We start from the raw sequence: 17,853 nt of genomic DNA, 5'->3' as shown, positions 1-17,853 counted from the left end.
CTAGGAAACCCTAAAGCTTATGTATCATTCGTAAATTACAAAAAGTCAAGTCCAAGCCCATTAAAGTGCCGCTCAGCGGTAAACTACCGCTCAGCGGTGATTGCGTGAGACGTTTCTTCCCCTCAGCGGCCATTTTGTCCCTCAGCGGATCTCCCGTGACTTCCAGAGTACCGCTCAGCGGTAAACTACCGCTCAGCGGTGAATGCGTGACTTGTTTTCTCCCAGATGAGAGGGTCGCACCTCCCAACAAAAGTTATGCATAAAAGAATGCAGGATAGTGCTAGGAAGTGACTCCTAGGTCGTCTCTCAAGGACCAATTGTGGTTCAGTCTCAGATCAAACACATAGTGGGGGGGGGGGGTTTTGAAAGATTTTTGTGAATGCAATTGAACTTAAATAAGACACTAATGCAAACGGAAATATAAAAAACGGTCTCAATTACAAAATTAAAGCGGTTGGTCACTAAAGCTAACATTACTTTTAAATTAAAGGAGTGAAAATTAACCAATTTAAAGGAGTGAAAATTAACTTTGTGATAATTAACATTGAAAGGAGAATATGGTAATCAAGCAAAGATCACTTAAAAATTAACAAGCATTCAAACCTAAGTGTATGCAATATGAAAATTGTAACCAAATTAAGTGCAAGATTAAGCATTTAGAATAATATAAAAGTAGACCCTTAGAGCTCCTCTGGACGTGGCAGCAGCCCTATTCTAATTGAATGAAAATTGAATCCGTGTGCTTCCCAAGGCTGGATTTGAAATGAATCACCGTACTGCAGTTCTTCACGTGAAATCACCTTCTCGGGCTTTTCTTTTCTTCATTATCAATCACCCAACTTTGCCTCCTTATCTCCACGTCAAATCCCATCTAATCACCTCTTCATCAACGAGACCCGTGCCTCATTCCAGGACGTGCAGCTACTCTTCTTCCAGCTCCAATTTTCGTGACCATGTTTCTCTTCTCCATTCCCTTGCACACCATTCCAGCCGAGACACCTAACACCTTTACTCTGCTCTTCTCTCAAACCGAGACATCTATCTTTCTCCCACCTAATCTCTAAAAACAATGAAAAGAAAAAAACTGATTCCAGTGTGCACACCATTTTCTCTGCGCGCAGCTATGTGCTGGAATGAAAACCGAGAGCTGCTTCCAACCGTGGCACCACATCCTTGCTCCAGCTCCTACTTGAATCAGCCGTGACACATCCCAACCGTGACACCTTGCGCGTGCAGCTGCTGTGCTTCCAATAAATCAACGTGCATGCTCTTCTAAAATGAAAATTAAATCAGCGCCACCACTTCTTGAATCAGCGTTTCTTTCTAAAAAAAAAAAACTGAAATGCATCCCGTGTTGCCAATGGCGATTGGAAGCAAAATTAAAGCTCATGAATCCAGAAAAATGAAATGGAAAATTCAAAGTGTCCTTTCATTCATGCTGAAAACGTTCAAAAACAAAAAAAAACTTAGAACCAAGACCGAGAGTGTAAAAGTGGAGAGATGGCCAGTGGCGGCTTGGCTCTCCAAACTTCTAAGACCGTGTGTCCCCTTTTTTAGGGTAGGGTCCACAAAAATAAAACTCTAGGTGCCAAGTCATTAATTTCTAATTTTGGGTCTAATCTAATTTACCAAAAATTGACCCAAAATATAAGAGTTGATTCAAAAATTCTAAACTACTGAATTACAATTTAATTAATTTTAAAATGTCTTGGTGGAGAGTCTTGAATTTATTTGGCATTCTTCCTGATGTCCCAAAATGTATTTCCGAAATTTTCCTGCACTTCAAAAATGCACTTAATCAGCTCAGAAAATCCAAATTAGCACAATTACAAATTTCCGACCAAATTAAGCAAAATTCGGAAAACGGGGAAATAACAAACAATTAAACACAATTCCCTGGTTTATTTAAGTGCAATAAACTAAATATAATTCAAGAAATAACGACTCATCACTCCCCTCAGCGGCCATTTTGCCCCTCAGCGGACCTCCCGCAAACTCCTGAGTGCCGCTCAGCGGTAAACTGCCGCTGAGTGGTGACTTCGGCTTCTCCTTTTGCACCTTTTGTTGTCTTTTCTGATTTCATCTCTCTCCTTCTTCACTTCTTTTACCAAATTCACCTTAAAACCTACACAAAAACACTGAAATCAAGCATAAACCTGTCCAACTCTCTTATTTCTAAAAATATACAGAAAAACATGATTTCAAGCTAATTTCTAAGTGTGAAGGTTGCTTTTAGTGTCAATTTTAATCATGAAAATAACAGTTTTTCAACTGTTATCATTTTGTATGAGAAGCAGAGAACAGGTTGAAAATCTACTGTTTTATCCGGAAATTGAAAGAACTGCTCGAAGGAACAACAGTAGAAGAAGGAGACAAAGTAGAGAATCCAAAGAATCCTCTGTTATCTCTGAAGAAATTCTGGACTTTTCATCTGGGCAAGAAAAAGAAGAAATGGAAGATAATCGCACTGGAGAAGGTTCTGGGCAAGGAAGACGTACTCTTGCAGATTATAATACTTTCTCAGGACCTCTACACTTCAACAATATTGCAAGACCAGTGGTGAATGCTGCTAACATGGAGATGAAGCCAGCTCTTATTCATCTGGTGCAGAATAATCAGTTTCATGGATTATCTCACGAGAATCCATACACTCACTTGGCTACTTTCATGGAGATCTGTAATACAGTGAGGATTCACCAGGTTCCAGATGAAGCAATCCGACTCAGCTTATTTCCATTCTCATTGGCTGGTAATGCAAAAATGTGGCTAAATTCTTTTCCAGAAAATAGTCTGACAGTCTGGGATGATGTGGTTGCCAAATTTCTGAATAAGTTCTTCCCTCAGTCCAAAGTCAATAAGGGAAAGCAGGAGATCTCTTATTTCCAACAGGATGTTGATGAAACTCTAGGTCAAGCATGGGATAGATTCAAAGGCTTACTGAGGAAAACCCCTACTCATGGTTTTGATGAGCCTACACTGCTAAATCTGTTTCTTGGAGGGCTGAAGTCTCAAACAAAGTTAATGTTAGATGCATCAGCTGGAGGTAGTATCAGATGGAAGACGCCTGAAGAAGCACATGATCTGATTGAAAATATGGCTGCAAATGATAATGAAGTTCAGAGTGAAAGAGCCCAATTTCAACAAAAAGGTGTTCTTCAACTTCAATCTCAAGATGCTTTACTAGCTCAGAACAAGATTATGACTCAGCAACTTGAGACATTAATGAAGAAGTTATCTCAGCTACCTAAAGAACTGCATAATGTTTCTCAATTTCAACATCAGATGGTTCAGAGTTGTCAATTGTGCGGAGGAGATCATAATAATGGTCAATGTGTAGTGCAAAGCATGTCTCATGAAGAGGTACATTATATGGGAAATCAAGGTCTTCAGACAAATTATGATCAACGTCAGAGTTTTAATCAAGGATGGAGACCTCATCCGAGTATGGGACAAGCTGTTCCTTTCAACAGACCACCTCCACAGAACTTTCAGCAACAACCTTCTCTGATAGAAAGAACTTCAAAACTGGAAGAAACTCTTCAGCAGTTTATGCAGGTATCAATTTCCAACCATAAAAGTACAGAAGCCTCACTTAGGAATTTGGAGATTCAGGTGGGTCAATTAGCTAAAAAGTTGGAAGAAAAACGAGTGAAGGACTTTGGGGCAAATACTCAAGTAAATCCAAAGGAAGACTGCAATGTTATTACTACAAGATCAGGAAGAATTCTGGAAGAAAGAGAGAATGAGAAAAAAGTGAGTGAAGAAGATGATGAGATGAGTAAACAGGGAGATAAAGAAGAAGAGAAAAAGGATAGAGAAAGTGAAAAAGAGAGAGAGGGAGAGAAAAAGAAAGAACAGGTGTATGAGAAACCTCTTCCATATCCAAAGGTTTTCTCTAGAAAGGAGAAGGAAAGACAATACAAGAGCTTCATTGATATTTTCAAGAAGTTGGAAATCAAGATGCCCTTCTCAGAAGCACTGAAACAAATACCTGCTTACTCGAAATTCATGAAAGATTTGCTCACAAAGAAGAGAAAGTATATTGAGGAAGAAACTATAGAAGTACAGGGCCAGTGCAGTGCTATCATTCAAAAGTTGCTTCCACCAAAGTTTAAAGATCCAGGCAGTTTTACAATTCCATGCACCATTGGTAAACTAGCTATTGGGAAGGCGTTAATTGATCTGGAGCCAGCATCAATCTTATGCCTCTGTCAATGTTTAAGAAGATTGGAGAATTAGAGTTGAAACCCACACGCATGACTCTACAATTGGTAGACAGATCGATCAAATATCTGCTTTGGTTTCCCTTTTACGAAGTTTGGCTCATGAATGAAAATGGGTTCAGTATTTTTTTAGGCCGTGTGACCAAAGCAAAGCAGAATAAGAATGTGGCGACTGGACTTGGGCCGTGTGACCCCTTCCAGCAAGGTAAAGGAACCAACTACCTTCTCAAGGTGTACCAAACGTTCAACGTTTCTCTAATAAAAAAAATTGCTTGAAACAAAGAAATGAAAAATGCCAATGAGTAAATAAGCCAAATTAAAATGAAGTTCTTTCATCCATTTCCAACGTGAATACACTTCCCAGCTCTCACATCCCCCAAACATTCAAAGCGAAAGCAAAAAAAAACCAAAAACCGAGAGTCTGGGAGTGAGTGGCAAAAGTGGCGGCTGGGCTCTCTTTCTAAGGGCCGTGTGTCCTCATTTTTAGGGTAGGGTCCACACACAATCAAACCCTAGGTCCAAGTCATTAATTTCTAATTTTGGGTCTAATCTAATTTACCAAAAATTGACCCAAAATATAAGAGTTGATTTAAGAATTCTAAACTACTGAGTTACAATTTAATTAATTCTAAAATGTTTGTGTGGAGAGTCTTGAATTTATTTGGCATTCTTCCTGATGTCCCAAAATGTATTTCCGCAATTTTCCCTACAATTAATAATGCAAATAATTAGCTCAAATCATTCAAATTAATTAAAATAAGAATTTCTTATCAAATTAAGCACAATTAGGAAAAATGGGAAAATACCGGACATTTAAGCACAATTCCCCGATTAATTCTAGTACAATAAACTAAGTGAAGTGAATAAAATATTGACTCATCATGTTGTAAAAATACGTTTTTTTAATCGCTAAATTAGTAAACTTTAATCAATCTGTGAATCAAAACAAATCTCTTGGGAAAACGATATTCGGACTTACTGATTTATTACTTGAACGATCCGGTACGCTTGCCGAGGTCTCAACAAATATACAGGAACATACAATATATACATCAACATATAACATATACATGAACATTCAGTCATGGTCTAAATGCAGGTTTGATAACAAATTTCTGCAAGGAAATAAAATTACAAAACAGTAGCTCTAGATCAATACTTTCGACAGCTTGCTTAATCTGACACTTTGCTAATCATTTCAACAGTTTAGGATAAGAACATTACACATTCTTAGGTTAGTTTAGGTGAATTTCGAAATTGTCACCTACTTAGTACAATTTTTAGGTTCTAGGGTGTCATATATTGAGTTCTACATTGTTTTTGTAGTGTGAGTTTGTAGTTAGCCTTCTTTGACCATTCTAAACACCTTAGGACAGTTTCTTTATAGTTTCTTAGGATAGTTCAGTGTAGCAGCCAAAATTTGACCAAAATAACTGCATTATAATTTAGTGCACTTTGGACCATGCTGTTTGAGTTGTGTGTGAGTCTAATTTCAGTGTAACTCCTCCTTCCTGCTGTTTTCCAGCTTGGTCTTATGTAGTTACACATTCTACAGTCACTTTTAACATTGCCTAGTCCATTGAATCTTATAAACTTACTTTAGGTGGTGTGATGAAGTGATTTTTCTGCATTTATGCCCATAACAAACTCAGATTTCGAAGTCTAGCATTTCTATATTGTGTGACAGTTTGAGCAAGTCTAATATGATGTATAAAAGTTGCTAGCATGGTTGAATTAGTGATATAATGGTTTAAGTGCATAATAGTATACTAAACCATCAACTTTGAGTCAAAATTTAGACCTAGCAAGTTGTTTTTGAGTAACAATTTGGATAAGAGCCAATTCAAAATTTGAACAAGTTTCAAAAAACTAAATAAACTTGCTAGAGTGATTAGTTTATGAGATTGCACTAGATTTATTCCTTTTTGTGCAGAATTTTTGAAACAAAATCATGTTTTAATTGATGTAGCACATATCCTCAAGGTTAGACAATGTCTCATTGCCTTATATGATTCATAAATGGCTATAAATGCACTGCAAGTACAGAAAAGAATCAAACCTTAGCTGGAAAACAAATTATGCACTGCAGAAAGTCCCTAGTTTGGTGGTTTCATACTAAAAAGCATATGGAAATGATTTAAACACGCAACTTAATGTTCAAGCAACTTTGTTTGATGATTTTAATTGTCTTTAAACTCTAAAATGAGTTATAAACATCCTACCAACATATCCATGAATACCTTTTTAAGACACTAAACACATTCACATTTTAATTTAAAAGATATAAAAAGATGCTAAAAAAACATAAATTTGAACTTAAATGAAAATTTTAAAAAAGAAAGAAAGTAGACAAGTGTTGTGTTAAGGATGAAAGAGTAAATTGAGAAAGATGGAGGGGAAAGTGTGTTACATAACACACATTGATGCAAGCAAAGTCCAAAAGAGGGATTCAAAGGGGGAAGTTGAATGGGGCCACACCTATAATAGTTTCCTGAAACCGTATTAGAATTAAGAGCTATATCCTACTTTAATCTTCTTTTATTCTTGTTTCGTAAATTTTGGGTCATTATCCCTATGACATTGTGACTGCTCACTAATCACCACAACATTATCTCTCAAACTGTAGAATATGGATACAGTATAAGGATCACAGAAAAGAGTGATGTGTACAGTTTTGGTGTTGTACTTCTTGAGTTGTTAACGGGGAGGAAACCAAATGATAACAGCATTCTAGAAGGTGCCCACATTGTCACATGGGTTAGCAACGAAATACGAGAGAAAAGAAGGGAAATTTACATCTATCCTTGATCAACAACTAGTATTGCAGAGTGGAACAAAAACCTGAGATGCTTCAAGTTGTAGGAGTGGCTCTCCTCTGCGTGAATCCATGACCAGAAACAAAGCCATGGTTGTGAATCCAAAAGCAGCAGTTCACTGTTCAAGTTTTTGCACATCATGTGAACCTTTAATAATAGAATCACCATCTTCTTCTTCTTCTTAGCCACCAATTTCATTACTACATTTGTTAATTTTGTTTTTCAATTGACAAATTATTTGTATAGATTAGTATTATATGGATTTGGATCCTTATCTTTAGGAGATATGATCTTGTTAGAAAGAGAAAGGCACAAACATAATTGGTGGATTCTGCAACAACAATAGTTATTGTTTAATAAAAATTATGCATCTCTGTATTCAACAAAGACCACATGTCCATATCCTTTTACTCAAGAAAAATATGTTATCTTATGGCAATTCCTCACTACACAATTATGTTCTTTCTGTAGATAAATTGGAGTTAAAAACAAGTCAGGTAACGCCAGAAACTTGCATTTCAACAAGTATCAAAGTGTTGCTTGTGTTGCACTAAAATCCATGAAGAAAATGCTCCAGGACTAGTCCCACTGACACAATCTAACAACCTGCTTTTTCCAACAACAGTGGCAAAAGTAAACAAATTAATAGTGGTAGCGTGGCTGAGACCTTTGGTTCAATTAACCTTGCTAATAATGACTTGTTAGAGAAGGGGCCTTAGCGTAAACAAATCTTTCTTTTAAACAAGTGAAAAGAAGTGTTGTGCTTTGTAGTGGATACAACTCCATAAACAAGTGGCATTCTCTTCCTTTCTTTCTCTCTCTCTGAGGTCTTCACAAAAATATCCATTTTCAACAAAAGAAGGAATAACATTACGACAAGAAGAATGACTATTGCCAACACTTCCCAACACATGAAAATTACACCTACGAAAGTGTAAATTATGGAGACCTAAAAATAGAAGAACCAGAGCATAAATAAAACAAAACAGTAATTGATGATAGGGTGAGGGGGTAAGGAAGGGTGTTGATGGTGGTTTTGGACCCAATCCAAACCATCATTGCATATCTTGGGATGGCCTAGCCCATCATCATTTTCCACACACTAAACTGAAAGCCCCCATTATTGTTGCTCTCCTCTTCTCTCCCATTATAACCACTTTTATTCCCACTCTACCCTCCCCATTGATGACAAATTTATGAACACCGAAAAATGGCGCCACAAACTTGTTTAACAATCGGCAAGTGTGACCGAATCGTTTCAAGTAATAAACTCGGTAAGACCAAGTATCGTTCTCCCAAAGGACTCACGACCTAGTTTAGTTATGTGATTCGTTGATTATTTAAGACTTAAGAACGAAATAAGTGGAGTTTAATATGCAAAACAGAAAATAAACATGTATGCATGAATTTGATCAATGGCTAAAACAAAATACAAACACTTCAATGGAATATATGGATGAGTATGTTGTTGGGGTTATCAATTTCATCTTATCCACTCTCATATACTTTAGGAATTCAACATTCTTTTCATCATTGTTAATGCCACTCTCTAAATTACCTTGCAAGAAGGCCTATCCCTAATTACGAGTTCATACGATTCCTAGCATTCCTAATAATTAGTTCTTTTAGTGCAGGAGCTTAACGGCAACCAATATACTATTGGGAGAAATTCCCCGGATCTAGACTTCCCCGTACGTTCCCGTATCGACAAAATCAATAATCATGCATTGAATGAGTTAAACAAAGCAAGCATTGAGCAAAGAGGAAAAACCCTAACTAATGATCAAAGAAAGCACAGGTCTTAAATATAAGATGTAAAAACAAATTCCATATATGAGAGTTTCACAAGACTACATTGATTCCCCAACAATAATACAAGGTTTAGTTCACCATATTCATGGTGAAACTAGATGAATAATAATGAAAGAATGAAAGATAAAACCCTAGAAAGGTGAAGAGATAGCCTGAGCATCCAATATCCTCCTTCAAAGGGGTGGAAGAGAGAGTGTTTGCTTCATTTCTGCCAAAGATACAAACCCTAGGACGTCCTAAAGCTTATATACTATTCTAAAATTACAGAAAATTTAGGCCCAAGCCCATAAGTGTGCCGCTCAGCGGTAAAGTACCGCTCAGCGGTAAGTGCGTGAGTTAGTTTCTTCCCCTTAGCGGCCATTTTGCCCCTCAGCGGATCCCCCGTGAGCTTTTGAGTGCCGCTCAGCGATAAACTGCCGCTGAGCGGCTGTTGCGGCTTCTCCTTTTGCACTTTTTGATGTCTTTTCTGATTTCATCTCTCTCCTTCTTCACTTCTTTCACCAAATTCACCTTAAAACCTGCACAAAAATACTGAAATCAAGCATAAACCTATCCAGCTCTCTTATTTCTGAAAATATGAATAAAAGCATGATTTCAAGCTAGTTTCTAAGTGTTAAAGGTTGCTTTTAGTATCAATTTCAAGCATGAAAATAACAGTTTTTCAACTGTTATCACCCATACACATTTTCCTTCTTTTCTTCTATATTTAACCAGATTAGTTTCTTACCAAATTGTTTTGTTTTGTTTCTGTTCAATTGGACATAGAGTTAAAGAGTGATATCTAAAGATACTTGTATGTAATCTAGATTAAATATTTATATACCAATCATGTGAAAGTATAGTTGGTGGCAAATGTGAATCCTAACCAACATTTGAGTGATGAAAGAAGAAAGAATGTACCCTTCAAAAAATAGAAAAGCAAAATGAAAGGTACAACATCATGATTGGCATGACGCCATAAGCATCATCATAGAAGCGAAACATAAAATCTTTTAGGCTACTAACCGGCTGCCTTCCATGCTTACACATGCATGATTGTTGTGTCAAAGACAAGAGGGGCACGTCCCCCCACTCTCTCTCTCTCCCTTTTCTTTTTAATTTATTTTATTAATGTTTTTTTTCATCCTTTGAGTCTATCTCTAACTCTCTGCTCTTCCTCTCTGTTCAGTTTTTTTCCTCTATAAATTAACACCCTTTGTTCCCTTTCTCCCTCACTTCCTCATCCCTAAACTCACCCTTCCAATTAAAGGAACTGAACTATTGTACAAAGGCCTTACAACAACTAAAATTGCTAACTTAGGTCCTAAAATAATTAAGGCACGTTGGAAATAACTCAATTAGCAAAAAGACATTGGTTCTTAGAAACTAAGCAACTGAAATTGGTCCTTACAACAACTGGAACACTGGTCTGAACAATCAGACCACCAAGCACTTGGATTACGAACCTTATAGCAACACATGTATACTTTAAACACTTCACAACAACAGCATAATAACTAGGCACTGGATTAAAGCATAATAATAAGGGAACTACTGAAAGTTTCTCTTATACCAAAACAAATCACCAAAACTTATTCCAAGCACGAAACAAAATCAACAGGAATCAAAAATAACTTGCCAGCAATATTCTAGTACACAGAATGCCATATAAGAATTCAACAGAAAACGTGGAACGTACTAACCTGCCTGGTCTCCCCATTGTGCTCACAGTCTCAACCCAAAATCCCAGTATAAGCCAAACAATTCACATTATCACATGATGCATATAAGGTGCCAAAGCAGAAATATCCACAGTGCAAACAAGTTCACGCATATTGGTAAGAAAAGGGCAACACTCAATTAGATGGACACATTGCACACAACTAGGGAAGAACAAGGCAATCAATTTATTCAAGTACCGTTCTAAAACAGAGAACTTACCTCGCACTCCAGAACACCCAATTCAATGGAAGCCAAGCCACACCGCGAGCTCTCAACCCAACAGCCAACCTTAGGCTTCACCGCAAGGACCTCCTGACGCTAATCACCACGAATCACCACCCCACTCGCCGCACAAGCCTGACGCGCACAACCACGAACCACCACCCCACCCGCAACACCCACAACGATACGACGAACCCTAGCCACACAAAGCTATCAGACAGAACGGACAGGGAGAGGGATAGGGAGCGAATGAACGAAACCAAGTGAAAGGGAAGGCACATGGAGTGAATGGGAAGGTCGATGGGAATCTAGGGCCAAAATCGGAGCTCTTACCAGCACAGTGGAGGGAGGGCTTTGTTCTACAGAAATTGGGGACAACTTGCACGAATACCCCCAATCACTGACTTTAATTGCTCGACGCTCTTACTGAAGGCTTCAGAACCCTCGCTAAGGTCTTTTTGACCGTCGGAAAAGTTATTTCATCTAGGTCGTCGGTGATTCACTTTTTGCCCCTCGGTAAAGCACTTTTACCGACGGTAGAGAGGCCTTTGGAAAAACACCCTTGGTAATTCACGCTTTTCTTGTAGTGTTTTTGAGTTTGTTTTTCAATTTGTATTTTAACCTTTTCATGTAGCTTCTTGATAAACTCCACTTTAGAAATACCTTCTTTATGAAGAAAAGAAGATGAATCTGGAAGAGGTAGTAGATCAAGAGGTGTGATAGGGTTAGAACCATAAACAACCTCAAAAGGAGAAAGATTAGTAGTCTTGTGGACTACTCTATTATAAGCAAATTCTATTTGAGGTACATGATCATCCCATATTTTATGATTACCTCTTAAGATTACCTGTAATAGAGTGGATAGAGATCTATTGACTACTTCGGTTTGCCCATCTGTTTGTGGGTGACACGTAGTAAAGAATAGTAGTTTAGTTCCTAGCTTGGCCCATAATGATTTCCAAAAATAGCTAAGAAACTTAACATCTCTATCTGAAACTATAGTCTTGGGTAAGCCATGTAATTTAACTACTTCTTTGAAGAAGGGTTTAGCTATATAGCTAGCATCATCTACTTTGTGGCAAGGTATGAAGTGAGCCATTTTACTAAATCAATCAACCACCACAAAGATAGAATCAAACCCCTTTGGAGTTCTTGGTAAACCTAGGACAGAGTCCATACTAATATCCTCCCAAGGGGTAGAGTCCATGGGGCATAACTTTGGATTTAGCTTGTAAACAAGCTATACAACTACACCAATGCTTTTGGATGTCTACTCTCATGTGTGGCCAAGAAAATTTGCTTTTTAAAAGGTGTAGAGTTTTATCAACTCCATGATGGCCCATGAGTCCTCCGCCATGACTCTCTTTTATAAGAAGCTTTCTAATGGATCCTTGGGGTATGCAAAGTTTTCCTTTGTTATAAAGATATCCCTTAGACAAATAGAATCCATCAAATGGCTTTTTAAGACAAGATGCAAAAGTAGATGCAAAGGTTGGGTCATTTTCATAAGTTGTTTGATGTCATCAAAGCCTAAGATTTGTGATCCTAAAGTAACTAATAATGCATGGCGCCTAGATAAAGCATATGCAACAACATTAGTACTTCCCTTCTTATGTTTGATGACGTATGGAAATTGCTCAAGGAATTCAACCCACTTTGCATGTCTTTTGTTCAATTTGCCCTGCCCTTTAAGATACTTAAGAGATTCATGGTCAGTGTTAATAATAAATTCTCTAGATACCAAGTAATGCTCCAAAGTCTTTAATGCACGAATAAGGGCATATAACTCCTTATCATAAGTAGGATAGTTTAATGTTGGTCCCCTAAGTTTTTCACTAAAGTAAGCTATAGGATGACCTTCTTGTATTAGAACAACTCTTATTCCTACCCCTGAAGCATCACATTCTACTTGAAAAGCCTTGGAAAAATCTGGTAAGTGTGGAATGAGTGCATGTGTTAATTTATGCTTTAAGGTCTTAAAAGCTAAACTTTGTTTATCACCCCATTTGAATGGCACATCCTTCTTTACAAGCTCAGTAAGGGGAGCGACAATGGTAGAGAAGTTTTCTACAAATCGTCTATAGAAACCTGCTAGACCTAGAAAACTGCGGACATCCCCTAGTGTTTTCAAAACAGGCCATTCTTGGATAACTTTGATTTTGTCTGGATCAACATGAACACCATCTTTCCCAACTTTGAATCCCAGAAATATTACGCTTTCTTGACAAAAAAGTACATTTGTCAAATTTGGCAAATAAGTGATGTTGTCTAAGCAAAATCAAAACTTTCTTCACATGGATAATATGTTCTTTAAGACCTTTGTTATATACTAAAATGTCATCGAAGTAGATCACAACAAAGTTTCCTATGTATTCCTGAAGGACATGATTCATTAAGCGCATGAAAGTGCTAGGAGCATTGGTTAAGCCAAAAGGCATGACTAACCATTCATATAAACCAAACTTGGTCTTAAAAGCGATTTTCCATTCATCGCCTTCTTTAATACGGATCTGATGATATCCGCTTTTAAGATCAATTTTAGTAAACATGTTTGCCCCATGTAGTTCATCTAACATATCGTCCAATCTAGGAATAGGTTGCCTATACTTAACAATAATGTTGTTGATAGCCCGATATTCAGTACACATGCGCCATGATCCATCTTTGTTCGGAACTAACAACACTGGCACCGCACAAGGACTGAGACTTTTCTGGATCCACCCCTTGTTCAATAAAACATTGACTTGTTTCTCTATTTCTTTGGTTTCTGTAGGGTTAGTCCTATAAGCTGGCCTATTGGGAAGGCTAGCTCTAGGAATTAAGTCAATTTGATGTTCTATTCCTCGGAGAGGTGGCAAACCATTTGGAACCTCTATGGGAAATAAATCATCAAATTCTTTCAAAAGTTTTTGTAACCCTTTAGGCAGAGAATCAAGTTGATAATTTACTAACACAAGTGTCTCTTTGCAGTAGAGAAGAAAGTGAGGTTGTCCAAGGAAAAGATTTTTAGAGTGTTTCGAATGAACAACATCTTTGGTCGAGGCACGACCTACAAAACTCAAATTCTTCTCTTTTGACTCTTTTTGATTTTGACTTCTTTTTTCCGCATCCAACTTTTTCTTAAGTATTATTTGATCCTCTCTTACTTGTGAAGGTGTAAGAGGACTCAAAATAATCTTTTTACCCTTATGTTGGATGGTGATTTTATTAGTGACTCCATCATGCTAAGTTTGTTTGTCAAATTGCCAAGGGCGCCCAAGTAAAATGTGCCCAGCTTCCATTGGAACAATATCACAAATGATTTGATCATCATATTTGCCAATGGAGATAGGTACACTTACTTGTTCCTTTACTACTATCCCTTCATCCTCTTTTATCCATTGAAGTTTGTAAGGTTTGGGACAAGGAGTAGTAATTAAGCCTAGCTTTTCCACCATTCTACAGCTACAATAATTGCAACAAGAACCAGTATCCATAATCATAAAACAAGTTTTATCAAAAAATTTACAATATGTGTGGAATAGGTTTTGTCGCTGAGATTGTTCTAGCTCAACAGGCTTTGCTTCTAAAAGTCGTCTGACCATAAGTAAATCTCCATCACAAGGTGGAGCCTCATGTGCTTCGTTAGACATAGAGAGCTCAGACTCACTGGAGGAAGCTTGCTCACTATTTCTCTCATGCTCAAGGAAATAGGTGGACTTCTTAATTCGACACTCAGTAGAGTAGTGTCCTCTTTCCCCATACTTAAAACACCTAGTCTCCCTACCCCTGGAATTATGGGTGAGCTCTTTGTGAGTCTTTTCTCTCTCTGTTCCTTTTTCTCTTTCCTTTTCCCGTCTCAAATCTCTCTCTTTACCTTTGATTTTGTCCTTCTCTCTTTCCCTTTCTCTTGTGTTATCAAACCGCGGATAACTACCCTCCCTCTTAAGGTCTTTCCTATATGTGGAAGTGGTAGGATAGGTCCTCTTGGTGGAAGCTTTCCTTCGATTTTGTTCTTCCACTCTCACACATAGTTGGACAAAATCATTGAGATCTAAATAAGGTAAAAGTTGTACCTTATCTCTGATCTCATAATTAAGACCGCTTTGGAACCTAGCTATGGTGAATCTCTCTTCCTCTTTGATTCCAACTCTTAACATGAGGAGTTCCAACTTTTGTCTATATTCCTTAACACTCATGTTTCTTTCTTGAAGTCTATGGAGCTTGTCCATGACTTCTCTAGCATAGTAGGCTGGAACATGCCTCCAATGCAAGGTTGTCTTTAACTCATTCCAGTATTGGATGGTATAGTCGTCATGCATCTTTTGATCTCTAAATATGGCGGTCCACCAATAGAGGGCTGCACCTTGAAAAGTCAAGGTGGCTAGGGTCACTCTCCTCCTATCATTTATGTGGTAACACTCAAAAATTTGTTCAACCTTCATTTCCCACTCAAAATATTCTTCCACATTGTCTCTGCCATAAAAAGGGCGAAGGTCTAATTTGGGTTCCACATGATGGTCTCTATGATGGTGGTGTCTCCTACGAGGGTGTTGATAGTGATTATAAGGATGAAAACTATTGTGATCACTATGTTGGGAATGATCACCATGATCATGGTGTTGCCTATGAGAGTGTTCCTCATTAGTTTGTCCTCTCTGATTGAGAGTGAGGTTTGCAACCATCTGTCTGAGTTCATTTAACTCACCTTTAGTTCAATTAAGTTCCTCTCTCAAGTGCATAGTCTCCTGATCATGATGAATGGTACCTTGAACACTAGAGTGACTCATATTTATGAAGTAGAGAAAAGATTTTCACAAGAGTGTTGAAAGGCTTCACAAGTGTTGAGTCAAAAACTTTTCAAAGATTGTTTTTGGATTTTTGGTGAATGACTTCTAGATAGATTCTAAAGGTGAAGAAACTGAATAGCTCCCAGGAAAAAGAGGTGAGTCTCAACGGACAAGCTTAAAAACCTTGTCCTTCCTTAGCCAGAGTTTCTCCTGTCGCTTCTTACCCAAGTTTCAATGTAGAAGTCTTTCAAAAAAGTTTGGAATGCAACAATGAGATGCGCCTAGAAACCAAAAGATGGTTTATCTATAGAGCGCATTTGTTCACATAGCTCGTGAACCATCACATGTATATAAGCATATAATGCACACTCTCAACATCAATCAATATCCAAGAATCATCAAGCAATACTCATCATCAAGCATAAATCACAAGCAAACCATCATAATAGATAAAGTTTTGAATTGAGTACATCAAACCCTATTCTAAAAATAGAAGCAAATAAGTTCAACAGTCAAAACAAAAGATAAAAATCCTGCTCCAAAGGTGATAGCATCCATTAGTAGATGCTATCTCAGCTCCTCATCAACCCATGTTGTACTCTGAATCATCATCCTCTTCATCATCCTCAGCATCTTCAAACTCATCATCATCATCATCCTCCAAAGCAGAAGCTTCAGCTGCTCCAGCTCCACTGCCCTAGGCTTCCTCCTCTGGCCATGCAACCACATTATGAAACTCATCCATGGTCCACCTATGTGCTAGGGGTGTATCTTACATCCCAATAATCATCTCAGTTGTGGCCACCTGCACTCTGTGAATAGACTGCATCTGGGCATCAATAAGAGACATATACGTATCCCTCATCTGAAATGGCTCTGCCTCATGAGGCTCTCCAGATGCCTGGCTCTATGGTGGTCCTCTCGCTCTGCGAGGACGGAGGGGTGGTACTAGCTTAGCTACCTCATCACCTCCACAATACTGTCTGTAATAGGCCTCATCAATAGCTTTCCTAGGCCTCTCAAATGATGGTGCAGAGATATATACCCCAGCTAGCTTACATAAGTGTGTAATCAAAGAGGATGCCCCAGAGGTGCTTTGTTGTTTATTAGTGTTGGCACATACTTGTATTTCATTAGCTATGACCTGGCCAATGTTTATGCTCAGCCCTCTGAGCACACAGTACAAGAGAAGCGCCCTGTTGACAGTTATGTTTGAGACATGTGAGCATAGCTGAATGTTGGCATGAGAAAATGCCATCCAATACTTTGCTAGAGGAGTCAGATCAACTCTCCTGATGTTCACTACAACAACATTCTTGTTTCTCTGAAAGTGTCCACCAGGCACACATAGCACACTTTCCACATCACCAAAGTCTGCTCCTTCTTCCATATTGAGAGCAAACTGACATTGCTCACCAGCCCATTCAGTATTTAAGAATCTATTAATGGAATCAGGGTCATACCGAATGACGTGTCCTCTTACATAGCTCAACTAATCCTCAGTAGGATGATCACCCAACCTTCTTGCATTGGTGTAAAATTCTTTCACCACTGCTATGTTAGCTGGTGTAGGGTAAGTGGCTAGTCTCCCCCAGTTCCTGTTCTCCAATTGCTCCCCAAACTGTGGAGCCAAGTCAGGTATCAATCCAGCCTTCCTTTCCATTTAAAGCCTCATATCTTGGACAACTTTGAAGTGGCGTTCATGCTTGCAGCAAAGGAACTTGTTGGCATAAAAGCGTTTTGGTTCCTTATCCTTCCTCTTGGATCCTACAATCTTGATCCTCTTGCCCGATGAGGAGCCCATCCCTACATCAAACACAATTCACAAAACCACAAGACATAGTGTTAAGCATTACTGAACCCCAAACAATACCCTTAAGATCAGTCCTATCACAGCTGAGGGCAATCAAAACCCCTCAGCACAACCTGTGCATCAAACCAACAAGTTACACATTATGCCAGAATCGCGTTCAGGGGTAATTTCCGCTGATTGACGATTCTGCAGATTTTTCAAAATTGCTTTTAAAAACATCCTAATCTCCACCCACTTGCAATCTTCCTAGTTCCAGACCCAAATCAAGCATTTTAATCGGTTTAAACAACAATTAATTCATCTAATCATGCATAGAAATCAAAATCCCTAAAGAATCATGCTTAAACAACCATGTTCATATCAATTCATGCTTTTAAGAACCCTAGAATGAAAATGCTTGAACTTACTTGGGTGGAGATGCTAGATGAGTGAAAAATGCTCTAGGAATGTGAACAAATCAGCCCCCAACAACAATGCTCTCACCAAACCCCAAACTT

The 17,853-nt window shown here is 38.2% G+C and overlaps 1 protein-coding gene, 1 non-coding gene and 1 pseudogene across 2 annotated transcripts; 1 reads left to right on the top strand and 2 right to left on the bottom strand.

Annotated features, from left to right (window-relative positions):
• Positions 1 to 2,286: 2,286 nt before the first annotated feature.
• Positions 2,287 to 4,499, top strand: LOC148192199 (uncharacterized; annotated as a pseudogene).
• LOC148192200 (small nucleolar RNA R71) lies at positions 2,861 to 2,963 on the bottom strand. The gene has a single exon (XR_015782742.1). It is a non-coding gene; the product is annotated as a small nucleolar RNA R71 (small nucleolar RNA).
• Positions 4,500 to 10,870: 6,371 nt separating the features above from the next.
• LOC124848776 (uncharacterized) lies at positions 10,871 to 15,438 on the bottom strand. Its single transcript, XM_088100045.1, has 4 exons — positions 14,283 to 15,438; positions 13,092 to 13,691; positions 12,516 to 12,994; positions 10,871 to 10,984 (listed from the first exon to the last, which is right to left on the bottom strand). Exons 1-4 carry the CDS (start codon positions 15,436 to 15,438, stop codon positions 10,871 to 10,873), a joined length of 2,349 nt encoding a protein of 782 aa, XP_087956171.1.
• Positions 15,439 to 17,853: the final 2,415 nt, after the last annotated feature.

This window comes from Vigna umbellata, chromosome 10 (assembly GCF_029865625.1).
Source record: "Vigna umbellata cultivar VRB3 chromosome 10, Vumbellata_1.0, whole genome shotgun sequence".
Classification (NCBI taxonomy): Eukaryota; Viridiplantae; Streptophyta; class Magnoliopsida; order Fabales; family Fabaceae; genus Vigna; species Vigna umbellata.
This window is presented reverse-complemented; position numbering and strand designations above follow the sequence as displayed.

Excerpts from the sequence above, each read along its gene's own strand:
- LOC124848776 (XM_088100045.1), bottom strand. The coding sequence starts at position 15,438 with ATGGTTGCAAACCTCACTCTCAATCAGAGAGGACAAACTAATGAGGAA. Across the intron at positions 13,692-14,282 it reads AAACCTATTCCACACATATT|GGTTACAAAAACTTTTGAAA; the intron begins GTAAATTTTTTG and ends CTCTGCCTAAAG. Across the intron at positions 10,985-12,515 it reads AGACTTTGGAGCATTACTTG|CTTTGTGTGGCTAGGGTTCG; the intron begins GTATCTAGAGAA and ends TCTGTCTGATAG.